The sequence below is a fragment of the Siphateles boraxobius genome, unplaced genomic scaffold (genome assembly GCF_051911475.1).
Source record: "Siphateles boraxobius isolate OS27281-9 unplaced genomic scaffold, OSU_SipBor_1 130, whole genome shotgun sequence".
NCBI lineage: Eukaryota > Metazoa > Chordata > Actinopteri > Cypriniformes > Leuciscidae > Siphateles > Siphateles boraxobius.
Window position 1 is genome coordinate 24115001 of NW_027508734.1, and position 19767 is coordinate 24134767.

General features: G+C 37.8%; 2 protein-coding genes across 54 annotated transcripts in view; one reads left to right on the forward strand and one right to left on the reverse strand.

The window, feature by feature from the left end:
* bbox1 (butyrobetaine (gamma), 2-oxoglutarate dioxygenase (gamma-butyrobetaine hydroxylase) 1) overlaps window positions 1-16916 on the forward strand; it is an 18940-nt gene extending 2024 nt beyond the window's left edge. For all 4 annotated transcript variants that reach the window (XM_077228822.1, XM_077228823.1, XM_077228820.1 and 1 more), the window contains 7 exons: window positions 135-515; window positions 1093-1207; window positions 6491-6689; window positions 13309-13414; window positions 14382-14578; window positions 14939-15105; window positions 15430-16916. In XM_077228822.1, the coding sequence (XP_077084937.1) occupies window positions 159-515; window positions 1093-1207; window positions 6491-6689; window positions 13309-13414; window positions 14382-14578; window positions 14939-15105; window positions 15430-15590 (1302 nt within the window). In that variant the 5' untranslated portion in view covers window positions 135-158 and the 3' untranslated portion in view covers window positions 15591-16916. The remainder of the gene's footprint in view (window positions 1-134; window positions 516-1092; window positions 1208-6490; window positions 6690-13308; window positions 13415-14381; window positions 14579-14938; window positions 15106-15429) is intronic.
* madd (MAP-kinase activating death domain) overlaps window positions 16840-19767 on the reverse strand; it is a 63186-nt gene continuing 60258 nt past the window's right edge. For all 50 annotated transcript variants that reach the window (XM_077228818.1, XM_077228817.1, XM_077228815.1 and 47 more), the window contains 2 exons: window positions 19526-19572; window positions 16840-18557 (listed from right to left, as the gene is read on the reverse strand). In XM_077228818.1, coding sequence (XP_077084933.1) covers window positions 19549-19572 — 24 coding nt within the window. In that variant the 3' untranslated portion in view covers window positions 16840-18557; window positions 19526-19548. The remainder of the gene's footprint in view (window positions 18558-19525; window positions 19573-19767) is intronic.

Genomic DNA, 19767 nt, shown 5'->3' on the forward strand with positions numbered 1-19767 from the left:
CACCTGTGCATCAATCATATTCATTGTTTACAACAGTACATTCTGTTGTGATAAATCATTATTGGGTACAAGAGGATGTGAAGGGGTGTGGATGTTATAGGAACAGAATAACCTCATACTTTCTTTGTCCTCAGACTAGCAGCAACTCACGGATCAGGATGTTGTCCTCTCTTACTCGCTGGGTGTCCAGAAGTGCTTTCCAGGCTCTTAAGGGGACACACTGTCGTCCTCAACTGATCAAGACGCCTCATATTGGGAATCAGACACTGGCAGCGGCTCCTCTGCCCTTCACTGGGGGGAGTCTCGGAGTGAGGCAGGCCCGCGCACGGGATCAGGAGAGAATACTGCAGATTGATTGGGATGATGGGAGTTGTAGTTTGTATCCGTTCACCTGGCTGAGGGATAACTGCCAGTGTCCTCTCTGCACGCTGCAGTCAGCGCAAGCACGCAGGCTGCTGATGTCAGATCTGGACGTGCACACCGGAATGGATCAAGTACAACTGATGGACAATAAGGTTGGTCTTGGTGAGCAAAGCTTAAAGGGATAGTTCATCCTGAATAGAAATTTGTTATCATTTAGTAATCATGTCATTTCAAACGGGAATGAAGATGTTCTGCTGAATGTTCTGTAAAAAGATGTTGTGCAGAATTTCCACACTGCTCTTTTGAATATAATGAAAGTAGATGGGGACTAAAGCTGCTGCATTCCTTAAGCATAAAATAAAGGTAGTCCTTATTTGTGCTGTTTTCCAGGTTTATTCACTGCTAATCCTCCCATCAACTGAAGTGCTTTTATGTCATTTTTGAAGCTTGATATTAATTTAAGCATGAAGCGAAATGAGTGTGAGTAAATGAGAACATTTCCCACATAGCTCTTTATAGTAAAAAAAAAGGTAATTTTACACTCAGTGATCAGTTCTTAAAATAATTATTTTCTTAAAGGTTCATTGAGGAACCCAAAATGGTTCTCATACCTGCGAAAAAACCCTTACGGAACCCTTATTTTTTTATGTATACTGGTCTTTCAACTAAGTTTAAATATAAGTCATAGACCAATAGTCCTTAAACCAGTTTTTATGAAACTCATTGTAGGTGTCCATAACGTGGCCTGATCAGCACAGTAGTGAGTTTGATCCTGACTGGTTGAAGAAACGGTGTTTTTCCTCTGAGGCAAGACAGGCTCTGCAAGAGGAGCTCTTCCTTAATGGTGAGTTCATCATTATCTATTTGTCTTTGTTCCCTTAATCTTTGTATTAGCCATCTCTGTTCACCTACAGTATATACTGTACATCTCTAATCTTTCTATGGTTTAAAATGTATGGCCATTATTATTTTTTCATATACCAGATTGAAGTCTATTTACTTTTCTGATTAGCAATACTAGGATTAAATGAATGCAGAAAGTACATAAAAAATATAAAATTACAAGTAAAAATATAAAAAACAAGATACAGATACAAATACAAATACAAACACTCATACAAAGTATAAACACAAATATAGAAAACATGTTCTGGAATACAATAGCAAAAAATAATATAAATATGGAAATGCATACATATAAACACACACACACACACACACACACACACACACACACACACAGATGAAGCTTACGCTACTATTTTGAACCAATAATCTGAACCTGTTGTTGTAACCTCTTATTCTTTAAAGGTCTTTCTTAGAACTGATAGGAAAACATAGGATTTAACCTGAACGTTTATATAACAAAAGTTATAATCACTTTAGCTTTCAACATCATCAGTGATAAAAGGAAAGATTCTCAAAGCCTTTAAAGCAGGCAAAGTTGTTTATTAAGTTACATGTTTAAATATACAGACAGTAGAATGGAACAACATACTGTAAAGAAAACTTAGTTGTAACAAATAATGCACTGTTGACAGGGCCGTAAAAATCTTTCTCATATAGGATGAGGTTACGCACCGGTGTGCGGGAGTGGCGGGGTTAAAGCCTTTCTCCAAGATCAACAGTTACCTTTCCTTCTTATATCCTGAGCAAAGCATTGTTAAACATGAGTGGAATACCAACACCGAAACCGACCGACAGGAAACCAAAAGATGAGGCAAATGGGTGGTGATCAAGAGGGGGAGAAGAACATTAACACATTCTCCTCAATGCATGTTTAACCAATAGAACCTAGATTGTGGTACATTAGGATACTTTAATACCTCTATTAAGTTCACCACCATTCATTTCAGTTTTAAGCTGTCAGATGAGACCAAACATGGCATAGTTACATATTAGAACATACTAGAAAATAAACAGTATGTAGTTGAAAGCATATGTCCTGTGAAGCAAATGGTACAGACAGACGTGTCATTGAGGCGCAAATGACTGTCTCTCCCGACAGAACCATCCTGTGCCTGGAGTGTCCCAACAGTCCTCAGTCAGCATATTGATGAAATCCCTTGCACTAGATAAGCATTAGTATATTGTGATGATGAAGGCCATTGTGCCACGTTTAATTCACATGTATACCTTTAAAAGGCTTTTTGAAGTACTAGGGCAATAAAGAGTTCTGCCCATATTTGCTCAGCCCTACACATACATACATACATACATGCATACATCCATTCATACATTACATACATACATGCATACATCCATTCATACATTACATACATACATGCGTACATCCATTCATACATACATACATACATACAAACATGCATGCCTACATAAGCGAAGTATTTTATATAGCAAGCTGTAGACTTTTTTTTATGCAGCGGAAATGCTGTCAGTCTGCTGTTATAGTTATTCTCTTGATTAATTTACATACTTCTTGAGTGTGGGGTAAATTCGGCCTGTATACTGTATCTGTTGACATGCTATTAAGACATAACAGATAACAACTTTGCTTAATGCTTTTAGTTTCATTTTCTAAAATGAAATTAATACTGAATGGGTTTTGTTTTTGATTAAGTCAACAATTTTTAGGATAGCTTCAGATAAAATTTAATATTTGTGCATTATTTGAATTAATCTGTGGCACGTGTGGTCTGGACTGCAGTTACTTTTGTAGTCTCTCCAGAATCACCCTTGAGTGGAACGACTTTTTCCACTTCCTGCCACATGGAATAGAGATTTAAGGCCATTTGAGAAGAGTGAGCTGTGTTGCTTACACACCGCTCTTGAGGGATGTCGTGGTTGAAGCAGCCTGAGCAATGTGTCTGCCAGAACAAGCATCCTGCACATATTTGCATGTCTTGAGAATTAAGATTATACTAATTTAAGATTAGATTTTCAAAATGAATGGATGTCATTGGGGCTTTGAAACAGATGCTGCTCACCACAAATGTTCTTTAGTTTTACAGATCTTACTGTTGTTTTCAACATTGGGATTTTTCTCTCTAAAGTTTAGGAAATTATGCTGCTGTTTAGTTTAAAGGCACAAAAGGCATCCCCTCGTGGCCCCTAAAACAGTGAAAGACAACCAATACATTTCCACGGTTTAAAGCATAGACTAAACATCACAAGTGTCTGCTAGCTGAGGTGTACACTGTACAACACACAAGGTTTGCATGTGTTTAACAAAGCTCCTTAACTGGCACATAATATGACGGTTCTGCCACTTGTTTTAAGACCTCCCATAAAAACTTGCTTCAATCTGCTTGAAAGAGGCCTGTAAAGCACACACCTTGCTATAATATGTCTGTCTCGGACAGTAATCTGGCATTAGCCATTTCCTGACTGGTTAGCACCAGTTGTAGACAACTAATGTTTCCTCCGTTGTGTTACTCTCTCTCTCTCTCTCTCTCTCTCTCTCTCTCTCTCTCTCTCTCTCTCTCTCTCTCTCTCTCTCTCTCTCTCTCTCTCTCTCTCTCTCTCTCTCTCTCTCTCTCTCTCTCTCTCTCTCTCTCTCTCTCTCTCTCTCTCTCTCTCTCTCTCTCTCTCTTTTATACACACATTGATTGATTTTGGGGTCAGATTTTTTGATGGTTTTTGAAAGAAGTTTCTTATGCTTAACAAGGTTGTATATACATTATATATCATAAGAGGTTGGAGAGAATAGGTAATTAGGCTCATCAATAATGTCATTATGATAAAGCCTTTCGATTATTGTTTCTAGCTTTTAACCATTTTCTTTTTTTTCTTTTTCTTGAAAGTATACAGCTCACAGTAGGATTTTTATGGCCCAGTGAACTGAATTACTTAAAGGAGTTTTCTAGTGTTGATGTTTAGTGTCCCATTTACAAGAGGGCACAAGTGTGCTTTACTGCGGTTACAACATGTCTTGGTTCAGATGACATCATGTATGCCATGACATCATGATCCTTCAGAGCACCAAGACCACATTGTTCTCATTTAAATTCAAAATAGCCAAACCATCACATTGCTGCATTAGATGAAAAACAGTTCACCCTTCCCACACAGAAAAAGACCACACTGACACAGACCAAAGATTAAGATGACTTAAAGTAGTTTAAAACCTTATTTTTCTAAATGGTTTATGGAAAACCAATCGCTTGACTCTAATGGGGTGTCTTACTTAATTTATTTGAGAAGCACATAGGAGCTAAAGCGCATAGGATGCTGCGCATTTGTAATTTGAGCTATTCAAATCATATAAATCCATTTTCCAAACCCCGTTTGAAAATGATTGCTTTAAGTGGTTTCTACTCTGGTTGTGAGCTTCTGTCTGTCCTGTTCTTATTGAACTCTGCTCTGTGCTGAGCTCTCAGTAGGGACTCTGTTGACAGAGTTTGACTGGACATAAAGCTCTGCCAGCAGCTGGCTTCACATAACCATAGCTGGAAAACTCACAGAGGCAATGCTGATGGAAACTGTTCAGACACACATAAGCCGACACCTTTCTTTTCCTGTTTGCCTTTGTGTGCATAAATGTGTTTCCGTCTGTTTTAGACACTGAAAGGGTCATTGAAAAATAATGTCAATTTTTATTAAAGTGTCTCAGAGGCACCAGCTGGACAGAATGATAACATGATATTAATCTCGGCTGCCTCTGAAGTGGACATCAGCCCTGCCAGGAAAGCATAGTATGTCAGTGAGACAGAGATTATTGAGCATTACACGCTTATAAGCGCTGAACATTACTGACTCTGGACCGACTGAACCACTTCATCCTGGGCTCAGTGCCCATCTCTCTCTCTCTCTCTCTCTCTCTCTCTCTCTCTCTCTCTCTCTCTCACTCACTCACTCACTCACTCACTCACAAACTCATTCCAGGGCCTTAATATTAGAGCCTTATATAAGTTGATGAATAGAAAGTTTAAATTAACAGTATTGATTTTAAATGAAAGACATTTACAATGTTACTTGATACTACCATGTTACTAATCAATTGAATGCATTTTTGCTGAACAAAAGTATTTTTTTATTTTTTTTAAATTGTACTGACCCCAAACTTTTGAATGTGACTTCTTAAATTAGGGAAAATTAATACATTGGTGGGAAGTTCTTATCTTTTAGTTGTTGGTCCTAAACTACAAGTCTCTACTGTGACAATGTATCCAGTGGAACAGTTTTCTAAATTGAGAGAATCTGAAAAGGAGGTGCAGGGCTGAAAAATACTTCCACTGCATAAAGGTCCAAGCAGTGAATTACAGGCATAATGTGCTTGTACAGGCATAGTGTGCAATGCTCACACATGCAGATTTCTCTAGAGGCCGTCTGTGGAAGTAGACATAAGAACCAGAGTTTTCCAGCAGTATTCCTTCACAGTCAAACATGCAGGCCCTCACACAGTGTTCTGACCAATGTGTTCTGGCCTCAACCCTGACACGCACACACACACACTCACAATCCTTCATTATGTGAAGAAAGACACTAGTGATGGTTATACAGTAAGTGCGAAGTTTCTATCATGTGTTTATTTGCATTGTAAATCAGGGTGCTTGGAGAACGAGTAACAGAAATAGGAGTGATAGAGAGAAACATGTTTAGCTTGGAAAAGATTTTAGCTACTTTTTGAGTAATGCTGACATCATTCCCACATACTAATGTAGACTTGAGTAATTGTTGACTGCTTTGTAATTTGCCACTGGACCTTCCAATGAGGAATTTTCCAAATTGGAGGTTTGTGAGGGAACTGTAGGAGGTTTGTGAGTTGATGAAAAGCAAATAATTAATCAAATTATAAAACTATATATATATATAATTATGAAGAAAAAAAAAACATGATATATTTATTTACCTGCATGTCATGTGACTATTAACTGACTTCAGAAAACTTTGATCAATTGTGTTTTTACATTATTGAAATTTATCTTCTCCAATTTAAACATTTTAGTTAATGGGCTTGGCTGACAAAAATAGTTTGGGAATCTTTGTTATGGTGTAATGATTGTAGTTCAGGACCTCGGTTTTCCAGGAGTGGAAAACTTTCAACTAGTTCAGTCTAAGAGGCTGGTTTCCTTGACAGAACGTTGAATTAAATGAAAGTAAATGAAAGGGTCATTCTAGACGCTAAGTTGTGTAATTGCTTTGTGATGTTGTATCTGTGTTTCAGAGCGTGAGTATTGGGATTCTGGTCTGCAGATCCCCACAGCAGACTTCCAGGAGGTTCTACATGATGACAAGGCTGCTCTGGCCTGGCTAGAGGCTCTGCGACGCAGTGGCATCGTCTACCTGAGGGGGGCTCCAGCGGAGAAGGGCCAGGTGGCCAGACTGAGCCAGAGAATCGGCTATCTACGCCTCACCTTTTACGGGTATGGTCTGTAGCTTTGGCTGTTCACTAATGAAAGCAGTGCAATGTCTATATTTAGATTGATTTAACAATTGGATTATTGAGCACAAACACAAGTTGCAAATACAGTCATTTTAATAGTGCAGACTTTTTAGAGAAATATTATAGTAATAGGACTCATTCTTATACTGCTGACATTAGTACTTGCCTCATGACCAAGAACAGTTTGAAAATCTTCTTGGTGGTTCTTTGACTGCCTATTTGTATAGTGCAAATGTATGTAATCTGTCACTGGAAACTATATGAAAAATAATTATGCGCATTCCAAAACAGTGGTCGAAGGCAGTACAGTAAGTTTCTCAAAAATACCAGTTCAGAAATTGTTAAACTGATTTTGAACATCTCTGACTCTGTGTTTACACCAAAAACTGGACAAAACTGCCAATTATGCCAGAACTGTCATTCTCACTCCAAGATCTGCAAAGAAAGACATATATAACATGCTGCAAAGGGCACAAACCCATCAGTCACAGAAAACGGAATATGGGGTGATGAGTAATGTGGTCTGATCTTTCACCTTAATGCTTTACATCTGGACAGGTTTATAGTTGTCCTCAATTATCCAAAAAAGTCCCTAAACCCACAATGTCTGTTGAAAACGTGGTAGTTGGTCTGTAGTGGTATGGGCACCCGTCTCATTAGGTCTGGGGATTCTTTCCAACGGCCAAGGAATACAAGGCCATTTAAAGGACCTGGGCTGCGTCCCAAATCCCATACTCTCTTGAGTAGGTACTTATTTTGAATAAGTAATTATTTCACGACAAGCTAAAAAAAACTACGTTATATATAGTTTGAATGTGTGTAGTATGAATGAGATCTGGACGTGTTAAATTCGCCAGTTTCGCCATTCGCTTCACTGCCATTCACTAATCCTCTCCGCTGGCCTCATGGGATAGTAAAGTGCCCATCAAATGCACACTTCAGAATCTCGCCAAAAGTAGTAGGTCATCCGGGTACTTTTTGCCTACTCTTTTACTGTATATTGTGAATTCGGACATACTACCTTTGTCACATACTGTTTTTCGCCTACTATATAATACGGAAGTATGCGATTTCGGATGCAACCCTGGTGTTTTGGGGGTTGGTAGTTTGTGGAAAGAAATAATTATTAAAATATAATTACAATGTAAAATAATAATTTTCTATTTTAATATAATATATATTAAAATGTAATTTAATTCTGTGATGGCAAAGCTGTCACATGACCCTTCAGAAATCATTCTGATTTGGTGCTCAAGAAATATTTATTATTATCAATGTTGAAAATGTTTGTGCTGCTAAATATTTTTGTGGAAACCATGATGCATTCATTCATAATTCTTGATGAACAGAAAGTTAAAAAGAACATCATTTATTTGAAAAAGTATCTTTTCTCAAAATTTAATGTCTTTACTGTCACTTTTGATTATCTTGATGCATCTTTGTTGAGTAAAAATATAAATTTATTTTTAAAAAAAATCTTACTGACTCTAAGCTATACATATGCGTATATACTTTATGAGATAGCTTTCTTGAACACCAAAACTTTTACAGCATTTTAAGAAAGACTAAAAGCTATTTTAAAGGAAAGGCTTAAAACAAATTTTCAGTTAGACACCATTAAACAAATGGTTGATATGACTTAAACTAGACTACAGATAAAGGTAAAATATGTCTGTTTCTGCCATACACATCTTGGCTTTTGACCTGGGAGTGAAGTAGTGTGTCAAATTGGTAATGCAACCTTAAAGCCGGTCCATAAGGCTGTTCCGTATAAGATTACCATGGATATCACCATGGACACGAGTCATCTGTCTACCATCATTTGATGAAAGCATTTTGTCCTGTAACTTTTTTAGAAAACTGCCTCTGAGAGCATCTAAATGAGAGATGATGTGAAAGAGCCTTGCTTTACAGTCAGTTAAACTTGTTCCATTTGCTCTAGATTTACTGGAAGATGATTAGTGAGCCCAAGGTCAAACCATTTTAAACCAATACAATTCTGATTTATTTTTCTTGCCAGACAACAAAGCATTTCATTAGAACATACAGAGAAAAACATTTTCAGGGAAGGATGAGTGTATGGAAATCACAGCCTGGGACAGACAGATAGAGGATCTGGAGAGAAGAGAGAACAGAAACAGACACACTGTGGGCTTCTGGCTGTAAGCACAAAGTCCTGCATGTAAGCTCCCTCTCAGCTGACACCTGCCAAGTGACAGGCTAAGTGATTTAACACCATGCTAGTCCCAGGAGCTCAGTCAAACTGGCCAAAAATCAGCTTCACCTGACACAGACTGGAACAAAAAGCATTGCATCTGCCAAATCAAGACTTCATTGGCTAGGGATCTTCTGGTTGAAAGAGGAGACCGTGGTGTGTCTCATATGGAGGATTCTGGTCTAATACAGTCTTAACTATCTTATTGAGACCACTAATCTGCCCAATTTCAGTTTAAAAAAGCCACACATAGTCAAGTCAAGCCAAATTACCTTCATTTATATAGCGCTTTTAACAATATGGACTGTTTCAAAGCAGCTTTACAGTGATAATAGAAATTTAAAGTAACAGAGATTGTTTTGGCTTTACAGCAGCTCTAGAATAAAGTTATTGTCCAGCTTAAGTTAGTTTTGATTGATTCACTTCCGTCGCAACGCTAACACGACACCGTTCTAACAGAAAACCTTAAATGCGCTCAGGCCGCTCATTTGCATAAAACAGTGCCTGGTGGCTCTGAGAATTTTTTAACGCTTCCGAGTAGCCACGTGAATCAGAATTATCCCGACAACGTTTTATCAGTACAGAGGTAAAGGGAAGGAGGCCTTCACTAGGGAGAGACTAGTTGATACTTCAGGACTGCGTTGTCGCCGTGTCCAGACGCAGGTCCTTCATCAGATCCGGATACGGCCTGGATCCGGCGGACTGCGGTAAACCTCGGGATAAACAGAGAGACGAATATTAGCGTAGACGCCATCCTTCTTATGATGTACAAAGTACATCAGGATTTATGGGAAGTGTTCCCGGTTCCGGCTTATCTAAACTACGCAGCCTAACATTGAATTATTGAGGTCTATAATGTGTTCTGTGTATGCTGAGCCAAAGAGATATGTTTTTAGTCTAGATTCGAACTGACAGACTGTGTCTGCTTCCCGGACATTGTTAGGAAGATTGTTCCAAAGTTTTGGTGTTAAATAGGAAAAGGATCTACCGCCAGCAGTCGATTTTGATATTCTAGGTATTATCAACTGGCCGGGATTTTGAGATCGCAATAGACGGGAAGTAATATAATGCGTTAAGAGCTCGCTCAAGTACCGGGGAGCTAAACCATTTAGTGCTTTGTAAGTAATCAGCATTATTTTAAAATGTATACGATGTTTAATAGGGAGCCAATGCAGTGTTGACAGAACCGGGCTAATATAGTCATACTTCCTGGTTCTAGTAAGCACTCTAGCTGCTGCGTTTTGGACCAGCTGTAGTTTGTTTATTAAGTGTGCAGGGCAACCACCCATAAGAGCATTACAATAACTAATTACAATAACGCATTAACTAATTGTTCTGCATTTTGTCATTGAGAGCATATGACGTAATTTGGATATATTTTTTAGATGGAAAAATGCTGTTTTACAGAAACTATTCACGTGACTTTCAAATGAAAGATTGCTATCAAAGAGCACACCCAGGTTCCTAACCGACGACGAAGACTTGACAGAGCAGCCATCAAGTGTTAGACAGTATTCTAGGTTATTACGTGAGGAAGTTTTTTGTCCAATAATTAGAATCCCTGTTTTTTCAGAATTAAGTAGTAGGAAATTACTAGTCATCCAATTTTTTATATCAGCTATGCATTCCATTCATTTTGTGAAATGGTAGGTTTCGTCAGGGCTTGGAGCAATATAGAACTGAGTATCATCAGCATTACAGTGAAAACTAATGCCAGGCTTCCTAATAATATCTCCTAAGGGTAGCATGTACAGAGTGAACAGCAACGGTCCCAGTACTGAGCCTTGTCATACGCCATACTGAACTTTTGATCGATAAGATATCTCTTTATTTACTGCTACAAACTGATAACGGTCAGATAAGTATGATTTAAACCATGCTAATGCAATTCCACTAATGCCAACATAATTTTCTAGTCTATTTAAGAGAATGTTGTGGTCAATAGTATCAAATGCAGCACTAAGATTGAGTAACACCAATAGCGAGATTGGAGCATTTTCAGTTGTGGCCCCTAGGTTGTGGAATGATCTGCCTATGTGTGTCAGGGTAGCTCCCAGCCTTGACACTTTTAAATCACAACATAAAACTCACTTTTATTCATTGGCTTTTAAACCAGCCTGAGGGTTAATTTCTGCTTTTTGTTTTGTTTTGTCTTGTCACTTGTTTAATTGTGTCTTGTGCTCTTGTCATGTGTTTATAATTTGTCTGAAATTATATCAGTGTTCACCACTTTGGCGAACCTCAGTTGTTTTAAATATGCTTTACAAATAAAGTTGTATTGTATTATTGTATTATAACATGTTGTCGATTTAGATGATTTAACGAGTTTAGAAAATTCTTCCTCTCCTATAGCAATGAATTAATTGAATTTTTCGTCAGTGAGACTACAATGCACTGTCTGATGCGGTACTGCAGTAGACGGTTGCATAGTTATAATTTTGTCCCTGATATTATTAATCTTATATGTGAAGAAGTTCATAAAGTCATTACTGTTGTGCTGCCTTGCAAACTTCTGGGCTTGAAACTTTATTTTTCGTCAGTTTAGTAACTTTTTCGAATACATACCCAGGGTTTTGTTTATTTTCTTCTAATAGGGTTGAAAAATATAATACTGTACCCCTCTTCCACGATTCCCATTCCTTTCTGTTGTTTTCAGTTTGATAACAGGAGGAAATTGGTCTTTTATGTTGGTCCTATATTTCTCTATAGGTTTGTGCTAACAAACCTGCCTTTTTTGGGCACAGAGTCAAACAGTCAAATTTCAAATCTTCACATCTGTCTCATTTGGAACTGAATCATTCTGTTAGTTCAGCTAGCTCTGGAGAAGCAAACTTGATACAATAACTACTGTAACATCATAATCTAAATTTGCTATTATATTATTTAAGTAGGCAGGCCTACATATAGGCTACTTTAACAAACTGCAGTAAAGTGCTGTTTTCCAGTAAAAAGAGAAGCAAAATTGTGTAAGACTTGTGTTGTGTCTCATATGGCATACATGACCATTGACCAAATAAAATGTGACAGTTAGCCAAATGTAGCCAAAAACTATATACTATGCACTTACAGTAGGCCTATACTGCACTCTTAAGGTTATTTTGTCATCCAACTTCACAGTCTGATAACCCCTCCCTTTATGCTTTAATGAAGTGTCCAACAATCCACACTTCATTTTTTATTAAACTTTTCAGTTAAATAAGTGCATCATCCGGGTATAGAATATAAAATTTATATATATATATATATATATATATATATATATATATATATATATATATATATATATATATATATATATATATATATATATATTAGGCTATATATGTTTTATATATTTTATTATCTTACACAGTTTTGCTTCTGCAAAGGCGGGCGTACACGGTGCGAGTTCGTACACTCGGGAGATCGTGAAATATTGATCAAATATTCAAAGCAGCTGGTACACGACTGTCCTGCACGAATTTTATCCCGAGCCGGCGGCAACCACTTGAGATTTCAACGTTGAAAGCAGCTTCAGAATCATTTTTCTATCTGCACTTCAGATAGAAAAATGATAAAATAGTGTGTGCAAATTATTTGTTGAAAAGCAGAACATAAACGAGAGAGAGAGAGAGAGAGTGAGTGAGTGAGTGTGTGTGTGTGTGTGTGTGTGTGAGAGAGAGAGAGAGAGAGAGAGAGAGAGAGAGAGAGAGAGAGAGAGAGAGAGAGACAGTGTAGGCCTATGTGCACGCTATATGGTTGCTGGTATTGAGCTAGTCCCGATCTAGCCTGTGACGCGGTTGTGTGTGGTTTGGCAATAGGGGACAGGACTCCCTATACGCTGGTGAAAATCGGGCCGACTCCCCGAACTTTTTAAACATGTTTAAAAATTATCGGTAGGTCTGGAGTTTCTCGTGCTCGGTTCGGCTCGTAATTCCTCTCACATCACACGCTGCGAGCCGCAACCATGATGCGAGCATCACCGATTTCCACAAGATCATCTGCGAGCTCGTAAAACCTATGCGTAAAACAGCAAACATTGCACGTGTACGCCCGCCTTAAGTAAATGTATGTTTTCATTAAAAAACAGATACTGATTCAATATTTGTTACATTTATTATACTTATTTATTCTTTTTTTTTTTTTTTGGTTGCAGTGAGCAGGTTCATTAAGAATTCACCAATAAAAAATCACTAAGTTCTTGCAGTGTTGCCATAACAAAAGTGTCTGCTTTGTTCATTGCAGTGATTCCTTAGTCTTTAAATTTAGTCTCAAGATGGTACTAAATTAAGAAAGCATTTTACAGCTGTGGTTTCCTACAATAAATACACGGAGAGATGCAGTAAAACTTTACAAGGCCATAGTCACCTGTTCTGACCCCCTGTTCCCCCCTGTGCTTTCACAGACACACGTGGCAAGTGCAGGACAAGCCCAAGGCTAACAATGTTGCTTACACTTCTGGAGAGCTGAGCCTGCACACAGATTACCCTGCTCTGCACCATCCACCTGGGGTGAGTGTGCACACACACACACACACACACACACACACACACACACACACACACACACACACACACACACACACACACACACACACACACACACACACACACACACACACACACGTGTGTTAATTCTACAGCCAGTTTCATGTAAATTGGGAAAACATACACAATGTTATAATAACCTGCTTTGTTGTTGTGTTCAGAAAAGTATTTAATTCCATTAGCTTTTGCATATTTAAAAGCTTCTTTTTTTTGCACATCTTTGCAAAAGAAGCTTTAACATGTTTGCTAGTTCCTTCTCAGACGACTCTGACATAATTGGTTTTCTGCCAGTGGCATTACTACATCCAATCACAACACCTTTCACTCTTTTCTCAAGGGTGGATTTTGGAACATTCCATACCCTGGCCAAATAAAAATAAATTTAGTTTCCTGGCCTGCCTCCAATCTTACCATGTACTCGTTGTTCATCCCTTTCATTCTTTCTTCACTCCACTGATACCTCTCCTGTTTAGCTGACATGTTTTTTCCCCATTTTTTTCCTTTCTGCCTATAGCTTTGTGACATTTTCTGTTAAAAAACAAATTTCACATTAATCAATTTATTATCTTGTATTTTATAGGATGTCCCACTTTAGCTGAATACTACTGTCCCATTTTATCTAACACGTTAAAGTAAATTGGGACAGTAACAAAACTTATATATATATATATAAAGAAACTTGCACATTATTGCATAAAATGTAATTATCACATGAACAGATGTAATAAAAATGTATATTGTATATTGAAATACTTTTTGCATTAGAAATTAAACCTTAACAATTTTACTAGACTTAAACTATGTATGAGTACTTAACATGTGCTTTCCGCTGACATTTTCGCTGATGTCCCACTTTTGCTGATTTCACCCTATGTGAGTGTGTGTTTTTATATATATATATATATATATTATTATATGTGTGTATGTGTAGGTGCAGTTCCTGCATTGCGTCTGTCAGGCTGAACAGGGTGGTGAGAGTGAAGTGGTTGATGGGTTTCACATGGCGGAGCAGCTCCGGAGAGAAGATCCTGAAGCGTTTAACATCCTCTCCTCTCTCAGGGTCGATTTCACAGACAGCGGATCTGACTTCTGTGACTTCAGCGTGCAGTCCAAAAACCACATTATAGAGTAAGACTGACTGTGACTCATACATACTCACATAATCATGCATAGCTGATGCAATGGATTAGCTTTGTCACTTGTAATCAGCATCATCATCAACATTTGACTATACGTCAATAATACACTAAACGGCACCATCTCATGGTCAGTTGTGCAACTGAGACTCGCAAGAGCGAAATTTCTACAAATAAATGTTTAAAGGGATAGTCCATTAAAAATATTCTAATGTTGATCCACACCTGTATGAGTTGCTTTGTATACAGTGCAACACCGAATTGTACAGGTTGCTTTATAAACGACACCAAGACACTGTAAAGTTCTCATAAATACTGATAGTTTTTAATAATTAATGTCTGTAATGTGCAGTGTGGACTCTGATGGTCGGGTTGTGAGGATCAACTACAACAACGCCACACGAGACTCTGTGCTGGATCTGCCTCTGCATCAGGTTCAGCTTTTCTACTCGTCTCTAAAGGCCTTTGTGGAGCTGCTCAGCAGACCTGAGAATGTGTTCACATACAGAATGGAACCAGGTCAGTACGTCAGATTAAGATTCTCACGTTTGTACTATAGTTGACAGTAGACAAAGACTAAGGGTTTCTCTACATTAGAAGGCTTTTGAATTTGGGACTAGGCTCAGTCTGTGCTTGGCAAATTTTTCCATTTAAAATCCAATCCAAAGGTTTTCAAAAACATTTACTTGAATTATTACAAATTTGAAGTACTTCGAATCCTTAAAGCTTCCCCATTGCCGCTTTACTTGTTACTAAACCAAATATGACAACATTAGAATTCAAACTTTTTTTGCACATCTAAATAAGGGACTGATGCTGGTTGTTCATTTGATCTCTGCGCAGGTGATTTGGTGACCTTTGATAACTGGCGTCTGCTGCATGGCCGAAAGAGCTACCTGTCACGAGGTCAGAACTCAAGACATCTAGAAGGAGCATATCTGGACTGGGATGAGGTCATGTCCCGTCTCAGGATCCTCCGGAAGACTGTCCGTGGAGACAGCTAGACATCTCTTAATCCTCCACACTACTGCTATTAGTAACTTTAAAAACAACTCAAGAAAGCCTTAAAAAGTTTTGGATCCTTGGGATATTTTCTTTTGGGCATTTAAGTTTTGCCAAGTAGATATTTGGGCCTCTGTAGTTAATATATTCTATTATAGTGGCCTTTTACTGAGGAGCTCTTTGAGTCTCCAGCACTTTCTTGCACTTACAGTACTTGGAAAGCGGTCTTTTTTTGGGGGGGGGGGTTTGACTTGTAATTTCTTTGATAAGGTCTTATTAAAAATTCATAACTAAATATTTCGCTTCCATGTGGACAACTGCCTGAAGTATCGTACTAGATTGAACCATTAGTGGGTTTTTTCTAATCCACCAATGTTTTTGTCATTCATATGGTCCATGGCTATAAAAAGTGACAACTCTAAGTTCGAGATGGCACACTTTGTGTCAACAGAGCTAAAAAAAGAAAGTTTTACCCAACCTCTGATTATGTTTTACATTTTGTCTTGTTGTTCTTCTTACGGTCAGTACTTTTCCCTTTTCTCCACATAAATATTGTTTTAAGACTATCATACCATCATGATTTATGGTACTGTTTAAATGCCGTCGTTTTAATATACATCCATTTTTACCAATATTGTTTAGATTCTGCTTGTTTTGCACTTAATTTTACTGTAGATTAATGAACCATTTAATTTTTATTTTCTTGTATTGTAAATAGTAGTTTGGACAATGATGGGCCATTGACCTTTGCAGAGAGAAACATTTTTTCAAGTGGCACAAAAATATTCATAAACTGATATATGGAGTTTGGATAGTTCATTAAATTATGATCAGTACTTGTGTATACTGATTGCCATGTGCAGTAGACATTAAGCTATTTGATACTTGAAAAGCCACAAATAAGACGTTTTTGAAGAAAACTGGCCAATTTGTATAAATGCAGCAACAATGCAAATATAGCTCATGCAGCTATTAGTTTATAAAAATGATGGAGCTGAAATGTTACTTGTAATGTTTTAGCAACTCTGACAGATTTTGTTTTTTGTGTGCAAAATGACAATAAGACATTTATAATATACCCAGACATATTTTTGCCATTCGTGTACTTATACAAAAACTCAAATACAGTGACTATCAATCTTCTGATTTTACCAGAGGTCAGCTTTTGAATGTTGCTAATGAAGGTTTTTGTAAAAAAAAAAAAAAAGTTGAAACTGAACTCTAAAATGTAAAACACTGCTTCAATTATGATTCATTTGGGTTGGACATCTTTTATTTTCATATTGCGAAAGCTGTACAGTTTCTATAAATATTTTTAAATGCCGAAATATTTACACCCATGTCTCTATTCTTTCCTTTCCCTCTGGTTCTAAACAATACAGACTAAAATGAAAGCCCAAATGATGTGCAACTGTATCTCTCACTCCCACTTTCGAACAACAGACCTGATACACTGTCCACCTCAAAACATCGGTTTTGGGAGACTTGGACTCTGGGAAATCAGTTTTGTGCTATTTACATCTCTAAATCATTAGTGACTGGGCTTCTCAATTCCATTTACAGTCTGCATACAACAACGGAATTGAATGGAGTCGCAAAACAACAGCTTTTTTTGCGCGCACATTCATACATGTAAATTATTAAAAGTGTGAGCAAAACATAAATGAATATTAAAATATGTGAATGTGACAGCTGTACTGCCCAATCTAGTAGTCAAGAAGAGATGATCAGAGCGAATTTGCACCTCTAAGAACAGACACACTCTCTTTGTGTTTCTAACACAAACACACACAAGTAGAAAGAGGAAACTTCAAACAGGACATTTTGGACAAGACTTTTCCATCATTTTTCAAACAATCTCCAAATGTAGCTGTCTTCTAGATCAATAATGCCATTTTCATTGCTGTGTCAAAAAACGGCAACAAACAAACAAACAGAAAACATAGAAGCGATGCCGGTCACCTCATTATGAACACTGGAGGGCAGTGGATGAACTCTATAAGGACGTGACTGGACTTGTTCTTGGTACGCACTAGTGATAGTATTGCACATCTAGAAAACAAACTACAGTTTTTCATAAACATTTCCGTTGCTTTTTCAGCATTGCTTCAGGGATATACAGATTTTCTTCCTTTTTTAAATATTCATTATTTTCAAGTGACATGCATTTTAACACAGCAGTTCACAGACAGGGAACTTTACAGCAGAAATAGCACAGTAGTTTGAGCCTCACGTGGCAAGAGCTAAAGAGATACACTTACAGTAGGTAAAGGAGGGCGAAACGAACATTTAGGAATGGGACGGAGGGTTAAGGCAAACCCCTCATACGTGGCTGCGCAAGATTGCAAAGACTTGAACATTTCACCCACAACAGACAGAAAAGACTGGAATTTACAGTACAACTTCGCACATAAATATTAAATACACAGCCTGTTGACTGATATCAGAAGGGGTTGAAGAGCCTGATCTCTGCATGCCAGTGCCAACTGCGCATGGGACGTGCATTCAACCAAATGCCTCCGATTGCAATAAATAAAAGTGTATAAATGGGAGGGCACCAACCAATAGTATGCAAAGTCTATTCTTGTTCTGGGTCGTCCATACTATGAAAATGAAACACCAGCATTTTAGTGTCGGACTGGAATACTATATTACTGGGTACGTGATAAGATCTATTATATGAATGGGTCGTTTCTTTTAGGACAAATGTGTTGTATATGTGAATACATCTAGATGTGAATTGGTACAGAAGCAGATGTCCTTAAAAGGAGCTTGGCAAGCATGTCAGCTTGTATTGAACAGGAGTATTGCAGGAGTTCAGGAGCGGGCTGAAGTAAACGTAGGAGAGAAATGTGCTAGCTCGGTAGTGGACGAGGGGACAGCATCTTGGGCTTGCCCTCTGACTCTTTCCCTTTGACCGCCGCCATGTAGGAGAAGAGGCAGAGCACCGAGTAACAAATCTGATTTGCCTGTTTGAGACAGAAGAGTTAACACGGAGTTATTTACGTGAAAAGTGTATATCACTCTATACTGTATTGTAGGGCTAGGCAAAAACACGGATTTCCCTGTTCTTTTTAGTGAATCAAAGACATCCAGGTCCACCAGTGTATTCCCGCGACAGAGATATGGAGAAAAAAGCCTTGAGGGAAACTAGTCACCTGATGGAGTTTGGGTTACTTGTCACTGTCACTTTTGGCTTGCATAGTTGGGGTTTAAAAGACACTTAATAATCAGTAATATTACCAATCTGACTGCACTGACTAACTTGAACTGAATTGCCGGATGACGACACCAGAGCTGCTTTACAGCTGATTCAACTTTGTTTCATAATTCACGAATTTTGCAACTTTATTGGATTGACTGAATTGAGCTGAATAACAAGGTCATTGTCTTCTGTAGAACTGCTTATAGCTGAATTAATTTCTTTTTATAATTGATGAACTTTACAGTTATTGAACTGAACTGAATCAACACTGAAGTATCTTGAGCTGAATAATGATGACACTGTTGTCTTCTGTAGAGCTGCTTTACAGCAGAATTTGAATTTGTCTCATACTGTATTTGATGCATCATTGTTTGTTATTATCCTGTTTATCAAAGTGAAGCTGATTTGAAGCGATCTGTACTGTACAAAGTGCAATACAAATAAAGGTGACTTGACTACTAATGAAAAATTACTCTTACGAGCTTGCCCTATTAATGAATCATTCAAAAATATTAAATGTTTTTTTCATTTGAATGATATAAAAAGTTTCCATTTGAATCAGTCCTTGTATAATTAAATAGCTTTTAGTTTGCTATGCAACCAAAATAGGCCAAACTATACGTAAAATGATTCAGAATTGAATTAAGAGCTTGTGAATCGGATTGAATCTGAAAATCTGTATCGATACCCAGCCCTACTGTGTATAGTATTGTATGAAGACTGAAATCTTACCATAGGAGTCTTGTACTTATGGATCACCACTTCTTTAGTTTCAGGAACTGCAAATCCCGTGCAAGACACAAAATAAAAAGTTCAACAGCAGTGGAATAACAAATTTGAATTATTCAAGGGCAAGGGGCGGAAGCAGAGAGAAAGAAAGGGTGATAGAGAAAGAGAGAGAGAGAGAGAGAGAGAGAGAGAGAGAGAGAGAGAGAGACTGAGAGAAAAGAGGGGAGGCATATATACGGTCCATG